Source organism: Dryas octopetala, chromosome 1, assembly GCF_963921425.1.
Source record: "Dryas octopetala chromosome 1, drDryOcto1.1, whole genome shotgun sequence".
NCBI lineage: Eukaryota > Viridiplantae > Streptophyta > Magnoliopsida > Rosales > Rosaceae > Dryas > Dryas octopetala.
Genome location: NC_141366.1, coordinates 2,991,253 through 3,010,857, shown reverse-complemented (window position 1 = coordinate 3,010,857; position 19,605 = coordinate 2,991,253). Strand labels below are relative to the sequence as shown.

Genomic DNA, 19,605 nt, shown 5'->3' with positions numbered 1-19,605 from the left:
TGCATTGAAAAAGAAAGGATAAGAAACAGAGTCATTACAGGATTTAGATATGAATCAAAGTGTTTGAACAGAAAATTAACAAAATTTAAAATGTGAAACCCACAATTTTACAAGACACACAATGACACAAACTCTCGCATGGAATTACAAAGGCATGCAGTTATTGACGCTCTTATTCCTAAGACACACGGCGATGAGTAGAGAATTCTCAACTCAACCAGAGATATCAATGGCTTTGACATCAGGCTTTTTGACCTCCGCCTTAGGAACCGTCACACTGAGAACCCCATTTTCCATAGAAGCCTTAATCTCATCTACCTTTGCATTCTCTGGTAGCCTAAACCTCCTAGAAAACTTGCCGCTGCTCCGCTCGACTCGGTGCCACTTGTCATTCTTGTCCTCCTTCTCTACGTTCCTCTCCCCACTGATCTGAAGCACTCCGTCGTCTTCAACCTCAACCTTCACCTCTTCTTTCTTCAGCCCTGGAAGGTCGGCCTTGAACACATGGGCTTCTGGGGTCTCCTTCCAGTCCACCCTCGTGTTGACGAAAGCTGAATTTTCCCGGGAAAATTCAGGGAAAGAGGAAAGGGATGAGGAAGGAAATGGAAAATCCTTCAATGGGTCCCAAAGGTCGAGAGAAAATGGGTCGAAAACGCTGCTTCGTCGAAAGTTGGGAATGAGCGACATTATGAAAACTGTTGGGTTTGTCTGAAAATTGTTTGGATGCTGAGAAAGTTTGAGTATGGAGTCGTTACAGTCTTACAGATTTCTGCTTCGCTTCACAGATTGGTTGGTTGCGTATTTATAAGGAGCCCAAGTGTTTTTCTAGTCAAACCACGCTGGGCCTAGAAATGTTGTGTAATTTTCTCTCGAACTTTCTAGCACTCTTGAGAACCTATGGGCCGCGGGCTTTATTCTAGGCTATTCTACGAGTCGTGGAGTGGACCACTGGGGGCACAACAACTAAGATAAAAGAAAAAATTTATAAAAAGAAAGAATAAAAAAGGTAAGTAAAGGAAATTAAAATGATCACTAATTACCAAGTTAATTAGTTGACATATGCTTAATCATGAATTAAGTAAATTAATTAGTGGATTTATGAGTCTAATAATTAATTGCGGTTGGTTATAAGACTAACTTAAATTTCAGAGTCTAGTAATTAATTGGGGTTAATTATAAGACTAACTTTAATTTCAAAGTCTAGTAATTAAAAATTAATTACAAAGGTTAAAAGTCGTAAAAATGTGACATGTTCAAATGTTTATTTTATTATATTGGACACAATGGAATTTAATAATTAACCTAATTCTAATCTATTATCCTATCCACCTTCACTACATGTTCAAATATTAATCATGATAACTCATTCAAATTCGACCACAAAAAAAACAATTTCTTTCAAATGAAAATCATGATAAGTGAGTGAAATGTTCAAAATACCATGGTAGGAACGACATGGGAGTCGCATGGAAGTGAGGGCAATTAACGCATGTCCCGAGGACATCATCTAGTATATGACTAACCTTTATAAAGATCCTTAAAGGGACTACTAGAACAAGGGAGAAGCCATTTTGGGAGAATTTTCACAATTGTTTATTTTCAAGGAAAAACTTATTTTTAGTATTAAGTGTTTTTTAAGAAGTGAGTCTAGATTTGCAAAATGTGGAGGAAATGTTCCTTCTATGGTTATACACTTATACACTCTTTTCTGCAAGGTCTTCGACCTCATTATCTTTTTGAGTGAGCACCCTACCATGATTATAAAGTCCTTATAAACGAAACTTATTATCCATTTCTGAAATTGCTCGCTCCCAAAGCAAACAACATGTATGCCTTCATCAAATCTAGCTTATTTTTTTCCCCTTTCATGGTTCTCCAAGATTGTCAGCCTGAGCAAGCTCCTCAAGGTCTCTTTGTCTTCTTGAGTGCACCCAGCCATATCCTTTGTGTTTCTTGCAGTGTTCATTGTCAACCACCTTCCCATGCCATTCCCAACCCCACTGATAGGCACAGACTTCACAGTACAGAGGGCAAAACTAGATTTAAGTTTTGTTTAGCAGGACAGATTTAAGATTTACATTCCTTCGATGTAACAAAAAGAAAATGATTACTTTGTAATGTGCCTATTGCAAATTTGGTTATAAATGCAAATTGGTAGTATACCAAAATCTCCATTGGTGACGTATGAACTATATTATAACTATTTTCAATAATCTATTGTGCTTAATTTTCGTTTGCGTTAATACTAATCTATTATCTAACGGCATGTATAAACTCTAACTAAACTATTTTCAATCCATTGGACATTCAAATCCCCTAATGAAGAGATAGGCATAAGGAAAGTGAAGGGGATCAGTGACAAATCCGGCGGGGTGTGAAGGGGGTGGGTCGGGTACTGGGGTTTCTTAGAGTTTTTTTTTTAATGTTATTTGAGAATTTTAAAATTGTGTAGTGAGAAATTTTTAAAAAATATATATTAGATGCGTAAGAGTAAAGAATGTGTAGTAAGAATTGAGAAGAAAATGAGTGTGTAATTAGCAGCAATTCTCGTAGCCTCTGCCTATTGTCTATTGGGTATGCATGCCATCATAGAACCAACTATAAGTGTCTAAATGCATCCCATCATTTCAACATAAAATCATGATAGTCTTAGATCTATGAGCCCGTAATGAAGCCCACGGCCCATAGATGATTTTCAAGAGTCCTAGACAGTTCGATAGAAAATCACGCGACGTTTTCAAGGCCCAGTATGTACTAGAACATTCTTGGGTTCTATATAAATACGAACAAGCCCTCCCTTCCCCAACACGTGAAGCGAATCAGAGACTCTATAACGACTAAGTACTCAAACTTTCTCAGCATCCAAACAATCCCAAAAGTTTCCACAATGTCACTCATTCCCAACTTTCGACGCAGCAGCCTCTTCGATCCTTTCTCTCTCGATCTCTGGGACCCATTCAAGGATCTCCCATTCCCCTCATCATCACTGTCCACTTTCCCTGAAATTTCCCGGGAAAATTCAGCTTTTGTGAACACTAGGGTGGACTGGAAGGAGACCCCAGAAGCCCATGTGTTCAAGGCTGACCTCCCGGGGATGAAGAAAGAAGAGGTGAAGGTAGAGATTGAAGACGACAGGGTGCTTCAGATTAGTGGAGAGAGGAACGTAGAGAAGGAGGACAAGAACGACACGTGGCACCGGGTTGAGCGTAGCAGCGGCAAGTTCTCGAGGAGGTTTAGGCTTCCTGAGAATGCGAAGGTGGATCAGATTAAGGCTTCTATGGAGAATGGGGTTCTGAGTGTCACAGTTCCTAAGGTGGAGGTCAAAAAGCCTGATGTCAAAGCCATTGAAATCTCTGGTTCAAATTGAGAAACTAAGATCGTCTCTAGTACTCTGTCATCCCTATTATGTGTCTTAGGAATAATATTTCTGAGTGTCAGAGTCATGGATATGTTGGAATTGAATTTGAATGTCATTCCATTTATGAGTCTGTGTCATTATATGTGTGTCAAGTGTAATGCATGTTCAAATTAATGAAAAGTGGCGTTTCTAGTAAAATTATGACTTGTGCGTTTTCAATTTCGCAAATTTATGATCTCTACATTTTCAATTTGATATTGTTTAATGGTGTTTTGCTAATGATGGGTTCGAGCACTTTAATTCATATTCTGTAATGCAGCTAATGCTAGTAATACATGGTCGATTTGGGTCTTTGGTTGGGGGTTTGTAAATGCCAGTAGGCTAACACTTTGTTTGTTGGGCTTGAACGAATGTGCTCTGTTTTTTTTTTTTTTTTTTTTTTTTTTTTTTTTTTTTCAATCCAATGAACGCATTCCTGAACAAGCTTTTGTAGCTTTTTGGGTTCCTTCATTTTTGAATTGCATATGTTTCTTTTCGGATTTTATGATGAATAATGTAAACTAATGCGATCTAGTCTCAAAAAGAGAACAAAATTGTGTTGGCCATATGGGGCATTGGTGAGCTTTTAAATTAAAGCACACGCACCATTGTCTCTGACATGATGCCATGATGGAATGCTGTTCACAAACAACCAGGTTCAAACCAAGGCATATGTAAAACCTCCATTATGTAAGTCCTGGCTGGACCACTTGGTTTGAAACTGATGTTGAATAGCATATTCTTGTATCGAAGTGATCTCTAATTTTTCTTTTTACACATGGAAACATTTTTCATGTTGTTAATTCAGCTTTAGTTCAAATGATAAATTTCGTGGGTTTTGTTGGCAGATGGAAAATGATTTGTTTCACAGGTCCTAGACCTAGACCTAAATCTCAACCCATAGAAGTTACAGCCCTCCTTATTCGTTTTGGACCTTTGGATGTGTTGCAACTGAACTGGCCGTTCATGTATTTAGTAAGATGTAAATTTTTCACTGCAATTTGATAGCTTGAAAGAGTGTTAGGATATCACCTACAATTTGACTGCAATTTTTGACTGTAGCATTATATCTCAGGAGGCCAATTGGTGCCGCACTGCTTTTCACATATTTGAGCACACATGTACTCTGTACTCAGATGTCTTTTACTAGTATTACATTTCACCAAAGGAGTGATTGTTAACATAATGGACGTCTCTGTCTATCTATTTTATCTGTATACTTGGCGGTCTCTTTATACCATATAAAATTTTATAATGTATCACAAATTAAGTTTCAATATCTGTGATTGTGATGATGACTCTATCTAATTAGATTAAATTTTAAATGCATAATATATGTTTTCAATTAATGCATGTATGATGTATGCAGTCAAATCATTATTCCAAATGAATGTATATTCTCTCTGACCCTTCACCCCACTAAGGACAAAACAAATTTTCATTCTATAAAAAAAAAAAAAAAAACAATTACTTTTATATGACAAAAAAGTACAACAGAACTATAATAGTCTTTGTATGATCCATGGATATTTTATAAGGGGAGTTTGACAATATAGGGCATGTATATATACTATTAGGTTTTATTTTTTACTCACACATAACAAATTGTTACGAATCATGTTTACTAAAGAGCCGTTTATAATTCTCATTATCAACATTTGTGAGTTAAAATCATTTACAATTAAATGATCCATAGCATTCTCAAATACATAATAAGTTGTCTGAAATGTTAAAGAGGTTTGTACCATTCTCATTGACAAATGACGAGTATGAGTAATGCTATACTCATATATTATTTTTTTTTGGCCATTTATACTAATAATATAAATATAAGAGTAAATTACATTTTAGTACCTCAATTATATTTTGTGTTTCAATTTGGTACTTCAATTTTAAAAAGTTTTAATATAATATATTTTCAATTCGTATCAATTTCATACATTTGTTATCTTTTCCGTTAAAATAATCGTTAATTGCTGATGTGGCATCTTTATTGCTATTGACATGGCATAAAATCTACGTCATATGGATAAAAATAATTAAAAGACACTAAAACATTTAAAAATGATTATTAAAACTATTATAAATAAAATAAGATAATTGAAAAAGAAACATAAAAACAAACACATGAATGAGGGACAGATGAGGACCCATTACTCATAAACTACAATTCGTATATCTACCGTACAGATGATGTATATTTGCTTAATCAACCGTCGAGACTGCACCGACATGAATGAGGGACAGATGAGAACCCATCTCGTTTGACCAACTTCAAGGATCAGAAAAGATTTCAGAGGTACCAATGATAATGGACACATAGTGTGGATATGCATTATTATTATTATTTTGTTAAAAGTAATTCTAAACAATTAACTCTTTTATTTTTTATCGTAATCTTATTTGCTATATGATGTACCCGTGATCTATAGGAAATAATCAGTCTTTCTCTAGAGCGGTCATACGATCTTTTTTCTTTTTCATAGATTTTCAGTGTCGAGCATTTAGAAGTGTCTCTAAGCACTTGATATTGTCATTTTCTTCTTCTCTAAAGAGTATAACAAATCATGATTTGTTGGTCAGTCTTTACAAGTCTCAGTTGACATTCTCAAAAAATATGAAGTGAACTGTTAATAAAGTATTCTAAAAAATTAACTGAAGAAACGGTGTTGAATGCTTATTACAATGTTCGATTGTTATAAAAAATTCACTACCAAGTAATCGGTAATTGTATCGAGCACTCAACAATGAGAATCCACATAAAAAAGAAAAAAAAGTGCACCGCGTTCACTCTAGAGAAAAACTGAGGAAATAATAGCCTTTTTTCTTGGTTTCATATTTGTTTTCAATTCTCATGACTCATCCCAACTTACCCAATCGATTGGACGTTCAAATCCCCAAAGAGATACGCATAAGGAAAGCGATAAATCTGCATAATTTCCAAAGTGGCAAAAATTTGTGTTTTTCATGGCTCAGAAAAAAAGAATCAACTTGGATGTCAATTCCTTTGGACGTACTTGTCCAAATTCAGGCTCAACCCCATGTGACCACTTCCAAAATTTCAAGCCCAGTCTGGCAATCAGCAGACTCATCCTTATATGTTTGATATGAAACTGGAAAAGGAAATATCGTAGGCTCTTGCCTATTGCCTTTTGGGCTTGCATTGCTTCCTATTGCCTATTGGGTATGCATGATTACAACATATAAGTAGAGACAACAATATCATTGTACAACATATTAAGTATACTTATTATATTATGCAATGAATATATTGCATGATCATTTTTAGTCTCTAATTAGTGGACAATTTAGTAGAGACAACAATATCATTTTACAATATGTTGTCAACTAGCACTTGAAATTTTCTCACCTTAGTCATATTTCATTCATGATGAAATATATTGCTCAAGTGGTAACACTCAAAACAAAGTTAAAAGTTCATGAATTATATGTAGTCAATATGGCAATTATATATAGGCATATGGATATACATATATATAATATTTTGAGAGAAATTTAGTTTAGATTTTAGTATTTATTTCACTTTTCATATCATTTAAATTGAGAATACAGATGTTCAATAACTTAATACTTTATCATCATACTCGCAATAAAAATTTAATTCTAAATCTTTCATTTAAATAAAAAAGGTTATATATAGACATCATTCTTGTATAAATAAACAAACTTTTCATGAATGATGGCCATCATCGAACCAACTATATGTGTATAATGCATCTGATCATTTCAACATAGAATCAAGATAGTCTTGGATCTAACTTGAAATGATGATGTTAAGGCTTTAAAGCCTTTAATCCCCTTTTCAACTACTTTGGGCTCCTAAGTCCTATTTTATTACTTACCTTTCTCACCAGAGCCTTATCCCTTTTCCTTTGTTCTTTTTTTTCCTACTGCTTTGTTTGATCCCCCTTTTGAGATTAAAGTGACCCCTTTAAACGCAGGCGCTGGATCAAAAGCATATCCTCTTTCATCTTTTTGGGATTAAAAAAAGGCAATCACTTTGATATTTAGTCCATGTGTAACTGTAACAATAATCGATAATCGAGTACGAAAAGTAAAAGATATCATCACATATGTTTTGTGATTTACATTATTATTTGAGATTTTAGCTAAAAAGGGGGGAAAAAAAGCTTTCCTACAACTACATTAACATTGCTTCAATCAAGTAGTGCTAGGATTCTAAATTTGTAGAGCCAATTGTAAATCTATGAAATGTTACCACAATAAAAGTGTAATTCCATAATTTTTCTACAAGAATTAATTACCTCATCATTATAACCATGTTTCTCAACACTATTGGAAATAAGAGGCAATAAATCTTGTAGACACCCACACCGAAGAATAAAATAATTATACATAAAAATTTTTGCTTTTTTTTTTTTGCGTCATTTTTCATAGAATCATAGGAAATAGCTAAAAGTTAGACAGGAGAAAACGAAAGAATATTTAGCAAAATTAATATCCAATTAAGGATGGGCCTACAGTTTTTACCAAAGATTTAATAATGGATCCTACGAGATCAACAGGTGGGAACAAATAAAATAAAATATAGTGGCCTTCAAAGTGGGGCCCAGGAACATACTGTCTTTCTTCAAGGAGCCTCTCTGATGTGACCGCCCGATTATCCGGTCTTCCTTTTAGCCGTCGGATGAAAACGATCTGCTTTCTCTCTGCTTTGCCTGTTTGTACCTTACAATACAAAACAAATTAGCTCGAGCCAGAAAATACCACACACAGACACTCTTTCACATTCACCGTAACACAATCTGTCTCTCTCTCTCTGAAGCTCTGAAGCTCTGAGTGTGAGTTTTTTAGCCTCAGATTCTGAGAGGCGTTGGAGTTTGGGGAAGAGAAAGGCAAGCATTTGGGATTACGAGGCTGAACTCTGCCTCTACTTCTTCTTTGATCTCTGTCCTTTCACACGCCTATGAACCACCGACACGTATTGCTTCGTCTCCGAGTCGGTAGTGGTTTCCGTTAATGGCGTTTCCTGCTTCTGCATGACCAAGATTCACACTCTGGTGAGTACTATGCCTATGATGATTTTCTGTTCGTTAAGCAAGAGATTTCGTTTGCCTTGGATTGTAACTTTCTAATTTTGTTGTTGTTTCTTTGATTTTTGTGCTTGGTTTATTTTCTAGTTTTGCGTTTTCTTCTAGCTCGGAATTTGATAGTTTTAATAATTTACTCGCTGTTTGGAAGCTGGGGAAGTGTGAGAAAAAGAAAAGCACTTCCTTTTCTATTAATATTTTATAATAACCAAACGGGGATGAGCTTCCTTGAAATTTTGAAAAATTAGAGCGCTCTAGTTTTGAATAGCTGGCGAGCCTTGTCTTTTCCGTTAGCTATGAAAGCAAGCTTAGCGGCGACAATGACGATGACGGTGACAGTTCGTTTTTACCTTATCTTGAATTTTTGAGATTGGGGTGTTCATGGACCACCATATTCCTGGCCTTGAGTATGCTTCCCTGCTTTGTTCTTTGTCCATATACCCCGTCCCCAAAAGTCTTATTGCACCAAGTTTCAATTTCGCGCCACGAAAGTCTGTTTTCACCATCACTATAAACTTTGTGAATTGATGGATAGTTTAATATCTATGCAATGTACCTAGTTCTTAGCCTAGTTGAGGTATGTGGACGACAATTTTTCGCAACTTTATGTTGTGAAATAACAATTAAAGGCAGTGTATTTGTAGCTAATAGGAAAGTGAAACCCACTCAAGTTGCCCAATCGTTTAGATACTTTTCGAGCAGAGATAACTCAAGACCATCTGACTGCCATTTTCTCCTTGTGATCGTAAGATTTGAAATATCTTAGTCTGAGAGCTATTTTCTTGGCTGCTTGCGTTGGATGAGTTTATGAGTAGCATTCGAAACATACTAACTAGATGATGGTCTTTAACTACTTTATGGGAATTAACTGCATTAGTTAATAAACTATGTATGCTGCCCGAACGTGAAGATTGAAGAATCAAGATACCTAGTGTATTGTGTTTCTCCTGTTTTTCTAATATGAAGTTTCCTGAAAAGTAGAATTTTCATTTTTGATAGATTCCAGAACGACAGAACTATATAGACTTTTCTGGTGTTATCACAGTGAATACTGCAATGTTAGAATGTGTTTCATGTTCAAATGACACTTAAGTAAGTCTAAAATGTTGAGAAAAGTTATTGGGGGAGACCTTTTTTTGGTGGCTTTACGAGGGAGGGCTGTGACTTTGTTACTTTGTTTCTTGACTTGTGCAAAGGGAAAATTTTATATGTCAATTAACCAAATAGTTAGTGAGAAAAGCAAAGTCTACTTAGTATAATAGTATTTCTGGAAATTATTTATTGTTTAAAGGCTGTGACTTTGTTACTTTGCTTCTTGACTTGTTTAAACTTCAAGGGGAAAGTTCCAGTTTTTTATTAACATAGTTACTGAAAAGAAAAGTCTACTTAGCATGTCTATGTGCATTTTTTTTTTTTTTTAGGATTATATGTAGTATTCATTTTAGCATTACCTTCATTTTATTTTGGAAAACCTTGTTTTAGTATTTCAATTTTTTGGGCTGTATTCATTTTTTCCTTTATTTTATCTTCAGACTGACCTGCATTTTTGTGAATCAACCGAAATGTACAGTTGAATAAGATGCATATGGAGCTTCCTTGTAGCAAGATTTTCCAAGTACGATAACCCAGGCCTTTGCAGATACTACCATGGATGGCTATTTAGAATCCATAAGGAATTCCAATGATCAACAATCTCTGGGAACAACTGGAAAAATATTGCGCCAAGCAGGCACAAGCATAAATCTACAAGACAAGTTTAAATCAGAAAAGCCTAGTTTGTCCTATGCTGATCTCCATCATGTTATTACCAAAAATGTAAAAGATGTCCCACCTGATTCTGTTGGGAACCACCGAAAGCAACGGATTGATAGAAAGACAACTGAAGCAGACGAACTAGTTAAGTACATGTCAAAGTTGCCAAGTTATCTTGAGAGAGGAAAAAACCTCCAGGAGAAAGTTTTAAATGTTGGGGTCCTCAACTGGGGGCGCTTACAAAAATGGCAGTATAGCCATACACAGATGCCATATAGAAGTAGCAGGTGTTCACCATCCAGTAGTAATACGACCTCATATTTTTCAACAGATGGATCATCTACCCATTCTAGCAGAGGTCACAGTTGTTCTCCTGCTCGTCCTAGGATGCACCGCCCATCACTGCAATCTCATTTCATTACATCTCCAATGGAAGGCCATTCTGAAGTTGTCAACTCCTTTAGAGAAAGGATTGGAAAATTTCAAGATCTTAAAGCTGACCAGAGTAACACCTTGAATAGGTCGGAAAAGTTCATTGGAACAGATAAGTCTTTCTGCAAAAGCCATATAGACATCAAGGTGGAACAGTGCAAGAGAAAAGATTCAGGGCCAAAAAGTGAGCCAGAAAAAGGAAGTTCGCAAACTTGCCCGCATTTTGAAATGGCTACACATATAAAGGCAAAGAAAAAGACTCAAGATGGTGAATTTATGAAGAAAGCAGATAAATTACAGCAGCCATATTCAGAGAATTTTGAACTAGGTATCTCTGAAGGATGCAAGAAAGTTGTTCTGCTTTTGCCTAGGGATCTCCCTGAAAACAATCATTCTGGGGTTTCCCACATTTCTGATTCAACAACAGTGCTTGGTCAAAAAGTACCACAAACAACTCGAAGAAGCTTCCGACAGAGACCTAAGGAGGCCTGCCATGCAGAGCTCAATTCTGATTTCCCACACTCATGCCATTTTCCTTCTGAAGTTGAAAGTAAACACTCTGGGGTAAAACAGCTTGGCTCTCCAGATGCAGCAAGTGTCAGCTTTCAATCTAATACACTTAGCTCTGCATCACAATCAGCTAAAACAAGAATGAACCCATCCAGAGGCAGAATTCTAGAAGGAAAAAACACAACAGCAGTATCCACATCTTCAACTGTAAATGAGCCTTATAAAGGATCCGATTTAAAACCAAGCAAAGCAACTGCTGAAAAAGTAAGAAGCTCTTCACCTTTTCGCCGATTAAGCATTGGTGTGGGTAAGATGAGTAAAAGTTCCAGTTCTAAAGACTGTTTAGACACACAGCAGCTGAGCTCAACAACTTTTCCAGCTAAACCTGGTTTGGAGAATACCATGACTTCAGACAATGATAAGTCCAATGCCACTGGCAGAGCTAGGTCCAGCCCTCTGAGAAGGTTACTGGATCCACTGCTAAAGCCAAAGGTGGCAAACTGCCATCACTTAGTGGAGCCATTTGGGAAAGATTCCATGTCAACAAATAAGGCTTGTAAATCATCTGAGGGGCAGGTGGATTCTTTGTCTGAGCAGCCAGGGAAAGTTAAGCTAGGCATGCCTGGTTGTAGGGAAATTAATGTCAATGAGTCATCTAAGGAAAAGAACAGTAGACCACCAGCAGCTCAAGCTCTTTTACGAGTTTCAGTTAAGAATGGCCTTCCCCTGTTCACATTTGCTGTTGACAATGACACTGACATCCTTGCAGCCACAATGAAGAAGTTAAATACCTCGAGAAAGGATGATTGCAGCTGCATCTATACATTCTTCAGTATCCGGGAAGTCAAGAAAAAGAATGGAACTTGGATAAATCAAGGCAGGAAAGGCAAAGGTCATGAATACATCCGTAATGTTGTTGCTCAAATGAAGGTTTCTGGTTCTCAGTTTCCTGATTCGATTAGACTGGATCAATTTAGTGTGAGAGAGTTTGTTTTGTTTTCTGTAAGCCTGAGACAGGCTGATTGTCAAACCCCAGACTTCCAGCCAAATGATGAGCTTGCAGCTGGAGTTGTCAAAACCCCAAGAAAGATCAATATGAAATCCACTGCGGACTGGCACCATAGTGATGACTTTAGTAACTTGCCTGCTGTTGGTTCAAAAGAGTGTTTGTCAAGGGTGAGACGTCATTCTTATTCTGGGGAAGATGTACGGAGTAAGCCTTTTGTTGGTAGTCAAGGCTTCATGAGCACAACAGTCATACTTCCAGGTGGTGTCCATAGTCTACCGAGTAATGGAGGACCATCATCACTGATTGAACGTTGGAATTCAGGTGGATTATGTGACTGTGGAGGTTGGGATTTGGGTTGCAAACTTAGGATATTTGATAATCAGAATCAAGTAGGTGAGAAATTGACTTCACATAAGGTCTGTCCCATCACAGATCGGTTTGAGCTTTTCCCTCAGGTATGGTGTTTTCCTTGAACCAGGCTGATCCTTTTCCATTTTTCCATTTTATGCTGAAAATTCCCAACTGATGTTGCCTTTTGCTTTCAATATATATCCACAGGGAGGATTACAGGAAAACCAGCCTGCTTTCAGTTTTGTCCCATTCAAGGATGGGATCTATTCAGTTGAGTTCAATTCTTCATTCTCAATTTTACAAGCATTCTCCATTTGTATAGCAGTATTAGACAGTTGGAATCTATGTGAGTTCTCAGAATCAAGGAACTTGTTTGAAGAAAAAACTTCTGGGGAAACCATATTAGTGCAAAATGATGGAATAAGTGCTCCAAATCGAATTGAAGGGGAAGTTCCTGCAAGATATGTCTCATATCCCCCCCTTTCTCCAGTTGGGAGGGTCTAGTTTTACGGTGATTACGTCTCATATGGCACTGTACAAAATCTGCAGTTGGCGCCTTCACTCGTATTGTATTTTTAATTTAATTTCCCCGGAAAGATAACAGGAGCCCTGGATCCACCGGTTACTTTAGATGCCAGGAGTGGATCAAATGTGTCCTGAGGTGAACTGTTTCATCAATTTAAATGTGCATATAATGATAAGTGAGTAGTATGTTATTTTCCACTTGCATTTTAATAAATTCAATTTTCTGGGAAAGTATTGGGTGCAAGCCCCTTCCTGAAATGGAAATATGAGGCCAACCACGGCCGCAGGCTATTTATTTTCCACCGTGGTTACTTATTTGGCGTGCATTTTCCATCTTCATTGCTTTCCATGCGTGACTTAACAAATTTATGTATATCAAACTTCAAGGGATCTCTCTCTCTCTCTCTCTCTCTCTCTCTCACACACACACACACACACACACACACATATAGTACCATACAGCACCACACACGCGCAAGGAGTGTATTGAAATGGTGGGGTGCTCAGAGAAACTGTATTAAGCTGGCTTTCTTGGCTGCACCGGTAAGGAAAACTGGCTTGCTTCTTCCTGAATGCAGCACTAGCTTAGGAGGAAAGCCAAAAGTGATGCCTCCTATACAATATATATAGCAATGCATGGAACTGGGACACTACCATGTTTACAATTCATTATTATTGTATCCAATAATATTATTGTATATGACTATATGAGTTGCATTTGGTCATTATTGTGGCCAAAAAAAAAAAAAAAAGTTTGACGCTGAATAAACAAGGCCCATTTGACACATCATGCAGATTGCTAACACAGAAAAGCAAAAGAAAAAAGAAAAAGTTTAATATGAGTTTTTTAAATAATATATTATTACCTTAAACCTTTTGTTGCAAGTATTTTGTTTAACCTTCTCTCAACTGCCACCTCCGAGATCAAGACTGACACACACAGAGGTTTTGTTAAGATTTGAATTAGGTGAAATCAGTTGGTGGATTAGATTAGATTCCAATTCTATCCCAAAACCTAATTTTTGAAATTCAATTATGTTTTGTTAAATTTAATTATCACGTTGGACGATTCAAATTCGAATTTAGAACGGTTTATTTGGAGTTTTTAATGCTGTTTGATGACGAGCTTTAACCTCGTATCCCAAAATGCCGTTTATCTATGCTCGTGAGGCTTCTAAGGTTATGATCATGTCCGCCATTGTTGTTGTTGGCCTTTTTTTTTTTTTTTTTTTTTTTTTTTTTCCAGTCCCAATTTTGATTATTTTGATGTTTAAAATGTGAAGCTATGGAGGAAAATATGCGCAGAGACGTCAACTGAAATTTCGCTACTTGCGGGAAATTGGAAGTTTTTTCTTGCTGGCCTCATTTCTCAGGTTTACTTCTCTCTCTCTCTGTTTCAGACATTTTCTCTATGGTAATTTCTTGAAGTACGTATTTTTTGCAATTAATTTGCATAGAATGTTTATGTACCTTGTGACCTGCTGGAAGCTTATGCTACATAAATAATTATATGATTTGTAAATTATATAATTATATGGAATTATAGGAACAGATATGATTATAGTAATTATGTGCAGGATGTTTTTGAGAGCTACTACTAATATACTAGCTGCAGTATTGTGATGTTTTAAAAGGGGGTCTTTAAATTGAATTCCAGTGGATTGGTTTAGGCTTATAGCACTTCTTGGTATTTCCTTGTTCTTGGCTTTACTATATGCTGCTGCTAAATTTTTTGCCTTTTGGGCACAAAATAGATTGTTTATCAGAATAGACTTTTAGTTTCTGCCTAACTATGATTAATGATTCCGAGTCTTTAGTGGATTGAATGGTTTTGATTTAATTCACATTATTTCTTTCCCAAAAAGTGTTTAATTCACATAATTCACAAGAACCATGCTTGCTCTTATTGATGCAAGACTGTCCTGTGTTGCACATAAATTATGTTCTAAGCCAAAAATTATTCTCCCTCTTCTTAGGCTTTTTCTTAACGTGTTTTGTTTTTCCCTGGGTGGGATGTTTATGGTAATTGCCAAGATATCATGTGGGAGTTGTTAATTGGTTGGATGCTTATCTAGGAGTTTTGTTTTTATTAACAGTATCTTCATGGACTAGCTGCTCACGGAGTTCATTATTTACATCGGCCAGGGCCAATACTTCAGGATGCTGGTTTCTTTTTCCTCCCAGTGGGTATACTTTTCAGGATTTTATTTGGATGCTTCAATGTTTAATGCAACATTTGTCACATTTCTATTGTTTTGTGTTATCTAAGGAACTTGGTGAAGGCAAAACTTATCTGAGTGAGACTCTCTTTGCTGTCATCTTTTTCTCCTTTCTCTTGGTAAGTCATTTTGGTTGCTAAAATTAACATTTACCTTAATTTTATCCGGGACTTGTCTCTCTTGTTTTTGAAGTGCTTGTTTTTTTAATTTCTTCAAAGTTTACTCCTAATTACCTGTAGAAGTTTGGTAGCATCCTAATCTGAAGTTTTCAGCTGTTGATTGGGCTAATATTGTGCCTATTCTGTTGCAGTGGACTTTTCACCCTTTTGTTTCCCAGAGCAAAAAGATTTATACAGTTCTGATATGGTGCAGGGTTTTTGCTTATTTATCGGTAATTACAGATGATATTTATCAATATTGTTATTATTGTTTAAATGTGCTTGCATATACCCTTTTAAGGGTCAATTTCATTTCATGGAACTGGCTTGTTGCATTTCATGTAACAATGGACTTAACAATATCTTAGGTTGTCCTGCTATATCTTCTGACAATCCCCTTAGGTATATTTTGCATTTTGTTTAGGTGTCTCAAATTCTCCGGATCATCACTTTCTACTCCACTCAGCTTCCTGGTCCAAACTATCATTGTCGTGAGGTAAATTTTATAGAAGCTAGCAATTGTTGTTGTTGAATGTTATCAAGAATCATTAAGTTCTTTAATTAAAACGATGTTTTACAATCAGGTACAACTGTCTCTTTCAGGGCTCAAAACTTGCCAGGCTGCCCCCTCCAGAGAGTGCACTTGAAGTGCTCTTAATTGGTTTAAATCATTCCTTCTTTTATTTGTCAGGTTTAATGCTTCATTATCTTCATAAATCATAATAGCCCTGATACTTATATAATTTATATGAATGTGCAGTTCCTCGAGGCATACTGTATGGTTGTGGTGATTTGATTTTTTCATCCCACATGATTTTTACTTTAGTATTTGTGCGCACATATCAGAAATATGGAACAAAGAGGTAAAAATCATTATTAGAAGCATCTTTTTTCTATCAGGTGCATATGGTTCTCATTTATGTTCTTCAATATCTGGTGGGTTGTGTTTAGTGAGTTATAGGAAGGAAAAAGTGATGTCAGAGGAGTGTAGGCATCAATCATATAGTCATTTTCACTTTAGGATATTTGCTAAATAGATAAACTAATAATTTTAAATTTGTTCATACTTCTGTGGCTTATCATTACAGGTGCATTAAGCAGTTTGCTTGGTTAGTTGCTGTGATTCTGAGCCTCCTGATTCTAGCATCTCACAAGCATTACACTGTTGACATTGTTGTTGCCTGGTAAGAGATGGATTTCGTTATGCTCCTCAGAATACTCTACTGGAATATCTTATAATTTACTTGTCAAACATAAATTGTTTTATTCCCATGCAGGTATACTGTAAATTTGGTAGTATTCTTTGTTGACCAAAAATTGCCAGGTTAGCAAAATGCAATTCCAATAATCTTCTTTCCCTACTAAATGTGGGTGAAATTCGTTCTGGATTCCATTTTTTCAGTTGTATACCTAAAGATGTCTAAAGTATTCATTTTCATATATTTAGAACAAAACAGAAGTTTCAGTAGGCATTACACTTCATAATACTTAATGCTATGTATGTGTTGACTCTATTTTCTCCTTCATAGAATTGCCCGATCGGTCCTTTGGTTCTACATCTCCACCCCTACTACCAATGAGCACCAGAGACAAGGATAGCAGGAACAGAGAAGAGCGTGAAAAATTCATTGATGGAAATTCAGCTGACATTACCACTTGAGTCTGGAAAACCAGTAAATATTTTTATTGTCCTATCCAGTTTGACTTCACTTTGTGAATGATTTCAATTGTGTGTAATGCATGTCTCCAGATTGTAGGACAGATAAATCAAAAGTTTCCAGATAGGAACATACTTAGCATTTAGCAATATATGGTACATAGATGAACAGCACAAGCTGAAGATGGCTTCGCTTCTGTAAAAAGTATTAGGTATGTGCCAAAGTTGTTTCAACAGATGCAATCTCAGCGAGGCTGATAAACCTGATTTGTAGTATTGCTGGAAATGGAATGGAATGTCTTAAATTTTAATATCTATTTTGAGTCACACTTTTTTCACTGTTGAATGTCACCCATATCTTATTGGTGCAGTATACATGTGTCAGCATCGTCATCATCTTCATCATAGAAATGAATTAGAGAGAGATTGTATGCACATAAATGAATCAAGGAAAGTGGTGATAATGGCTGAAATCCAAGTCATTGTCTTGGAGCACCAGGTTGTCATGTAAAAAGATGATTGCTTAAAATTTGGTCCACAAAATAGGGTGTGTGGGTGAAGAATGGAAGATGAGAGAGACCATTGCACCTTGGGTATCACATACAGAACAAGATGGCTTAATATTCTGAAAGGGTATAGAAACTAGAGGAGGGGACAATGGGACATGTAATTACCTCCATAGGCAATTAGGGTTGGCATGACCCAGTTATGCAATTTAATAATGCTTCTTGTCCATGACCCACCAGGGCCACCACCCCATGCTTTTAAGTGCCTTTTTCCATGTATATTCTCTTTTCATAGGTTGTATGAAGTTTGCAATTGGAGACAGCACTTGTTACATCACATGCCTCTCTTGGTTTTCCTTCGCTATCTGAGGGGACTGTTTCTTCTCCTTTTGGCTCTAACTTTAGTACTAACATGATGTCTACTCTGTTCAGCCCTACCAGTGTCATATATGTCAAAAAGAAAGCAATTATGGAATATGCATGGACTTCCTCTCTGGGCTGTTTTGGTGAAAAACTCAAAAGCCTGGCAATGCTTCCTCCAGTTCAGTAGCAATAGATGGTAAATTGATGGAATTCAAACTTTATTTTGGTCTGGCGATTGATTCAGTTTTCACCTTCAAATCTTCCAAATTTGTGAATGTCCCATGGCTAGTCCTAAACCTGTTTCTCATAAGTGGAGTCTTATTTCATCCTGTGCTCATCATGTCAGTGTATATAACTTTATATAAATAATCAAAGAAAAACAACCATTAATTTTGTGCCTTGTGGATTTGGGTTTGGTGATGCTGATGTGGGATTTTATGAACTGTTGGTCATATAAACTCAAGTCATTAAACTTTGATATATACTCTTTTTGAAATTTGGATTCTTGGTGTGTTAATAAGATAAAAGGGTATCTGGCCAAAAATAAAAATAAAATAAAAGAGTAATGTTATCTTGACATGTTATGTTGTTAGACTCTCAATTTAAATCATGGATTATACATTTCAATAAAAATGTACTTGATGATGAATCCGCTTGCCCACACGTATCTTTCAACATACAAAGAGAATTAAATCCTTAACCTCTTCGAAACCTTTGGATGCCTATGCCTTAGGACCTTATCTTAGTTTTTAGATATATCATTGACCTCACCCACCAAATTTGAAATAGATATAATAAGGAAGTAGCTGAATGAATGGTCAGGACACCTTTTGTTGAATATGTTATGCAAGTGGTCCAAGGACTAACGTGGTCTTGCATTTAAATATAGGATATAATAAAGAGTAGATTAATTCATAAGAGGAAAAATAACTTATCTTTCTCCTCATGCTTCCCAAACCCAAGAACAATCCTGCTGACCCATGTAAAGCGGTTCACAAGCACACCCTCCAGAGCATCCTTTGTGTCTGTGCTGAAATCTTAGCATACTAATATTAAATTAAGGCTGCAAACAGCTATTTTATATCAATTATATAACAAAAACTTTTAAAGAGGGATCTCTCTTTGATGAGAAATAGAAGAGATTACATATGAATTCAACTTTTAATTAAATTTAATGATTCCAACCGTTATGTATTAAGTTAAATGTTCAAATGGTCAAATAAATTTTAATTTTGTTGATTTTTTGCAAATATGATTCTTAGATATATATAAGATTTAAATATTAGATGGTTTAAATCATTATAACTAATTGCAAAGTGGTCCCAATATATGATATTCTTTGCTATTTAAAAAAAAAAAAAAATCTCTTAAGAAGGAGACCCTTAATTGTATAATATATAGGTTCTCCTGCATAAGCGAGCTGGAAAAGTGGGTCAAGAAGATCCTGAAATCAGGTTGAATGCTTTCTTCATCATTTGAGGCATGTCTGGCTAAGCCACTGCATTATGCTTTAATTTCATATTAAATGTGCAGAAAGTTGTGGCTATGTTCTTTATTTGAATGGTGGAACTGTCCAACACCATGTAACCAAAATAAATTGACTGCATGTTTTTTATTTTGGGTTGACATGGGGAATATATTATGGCCAATAAAT

General features: G+C 36.0%; 4 protein-coding genes across 7 annotated transcripts; 3 read left to right on the top strand and 1 right to left on the bottom strand.

Moving 5' to 3' along the window:
- Positions 1 to 747, bottom strand: LOC147296464 (18.5 kDa class I heat shock protein). Its single transcript, XM_086234048.1, has one exon. The coding sequence runs from the start codon at positions 685 to 687 to the stop codon at positions 214 to 216; it is 474 nt and encodes a 157-aa protein (XP_086090174.1). The 5' UTR covers positions 688 to 747; the 3' UTR covers positions 1 to 213.
- Positions 748 to 2,802: 2,055 nt separating this feature from the next.
- On the top strand, positions 2,803 to 3,541 carry LOC147296463 (18.5 kDa class I heat shock protein-like). Its single transcript, XM_086233083.1, has one exon. The coding sequence runs from the start codon at positions 2,888 to 2,890 to the stop codon at positions 3,365 to 3,367; it is 480 nt and encodes a 159-aa protein (XP_086089209.1). The 5' UTR covers positions 2,803 to 2,887; the 3' UTR covers positions 3,368 to 3,541.
- Positions 3,542 to 8,178: 4,637 nt separating this feature from the next.
- On the top strand, positions 8,179 to 13,246 carry LOC147296462 (uncharacterized). 3 transcript variants are annotated; one of them, XM_086255724.1, is made up of 3 exons: positions 8,179 to 8,439; positions 10,040 to 12,627; positions 12,731 to 13,246. In XM_086255724.1, exons 2-3 carry the CDS (start codon positions 10,117 to 10,119, stop codon positions 13,025 to 13,027), a joined length of 2,808 nt encoding a protein of 935 aa, XP_086111850.1. In that variant the 5' UTR covers positions 8,179 to 8,439; positions 10,040 to 10,116; the 3' UTR covers positions 13,028 to 13,246. The 3 variants fall into 3 exon arrangements, with proteins under 3 accessions (XP_086111850.1, XP_086111854.1, XP_086111859.1); XM_086255728.1 differs by having other exon boundaries at positions 10,002 to 12,627; XM_086255733.1 differs by lacking the exon at positions 8,179 to 8,439 and adding an exon at positions 9,144 to 9,214 and having other exon boundaries at positions 10,002 to 12,627.
- A 429-nt stretch (positions 13,247 to 13,675) lies between these two features.
- On the top strand, positions 13,676 to 17,337 carry ATIPCS3 (Inositol phosphorylceramide synthase 3). Of its 2 annotated transcripts, none has more exons than XM_086255748.1 (11): positions 13,676 to 14,227; positions 14,332 to 14,421; positions 15,145 to 15,231; positions 15,318 to 15,386; positions 15,578 to 15,658; positions 15,850 to 15,921; positions 16,029 to 16,086; positions 16,186 to 16,288; positions 16,514 to 16,609; positions 16,703 to 16,749; positions 16,955 to 17,337. In XM_086255748.1, exons 1-11 carry the CDS (start codon positions 14,195 to 14,197, stop codon positions 17,083 to 17,085), a joined length of 867 nt encoding a protein of 288 aa, XP_086111874.1. In that variant the 5' UTR covers positions 13,676 to 14,194; the 3' UTR covers positions 17,086 to 17,337. The 2 variants fall into 2 exon arrangements, with proteins under 2 accessions (XP_086111874.1, XP_086111876.1); XM_086255750.1 differs by having other exon boundaries at positions 14,195 to 14,213.
- Positions 17,338 to 19,605: the final 2,268 nt, after the last annotated feature.

Excerpts from the sequence above, each read along its gene's own strand:
- LOC147296463 (XM_086233083.1), top strand. The coding sequence starts at position 2,888 with ATGTCACTCATTCCCAACTTTCGACGCAGCAGCCTCTTCGATCCTTTC.
- LOC147296462 (XM_086255724.1), top strand. The coding sequence starts at position 10,117 with ATGGATGGCTATTTAGAATCCATAAGGAATTCCAATGATCAACAATCT. Across the intron at positions 12,628-12,730 it reads GGTTTGAGCTTTTCCCTCAG|GGAGGATTACAGGAAAACCA; the intron begins GTATGGTGTTTT and ends ATATATCCACAG.
- ATIPCS3 (XM_086255748.1), top strand. The coding sequence starts at position 14,195 with ATGCCGTTTATCTATGCTCGTGAGGCTTCTAAG. Across the intron at positions 15,659-15,849 it reads GGGTTTTTGCTTATTTATCG|GTGTCTCAAATTCTCCGGAT; the intron begins GTAATTACAGAT and ends CATTTTGTTTAG. Across the intron at positions 15,922-16,028 it reads CAAACTATCATTGTCGTGAG|GGCTCAAAACTTGCCAGGCT; the intron begins GTAAATTTTATA and ends TGTCTCTTTCAG.
- LOC147296464 (XM_086234048.1), bottom strand. The coding sequence starts at position 687 with ATGTCGCTCATTCCCAACTTTCGACGAAGCAGCGTTTTCGACCCATTT.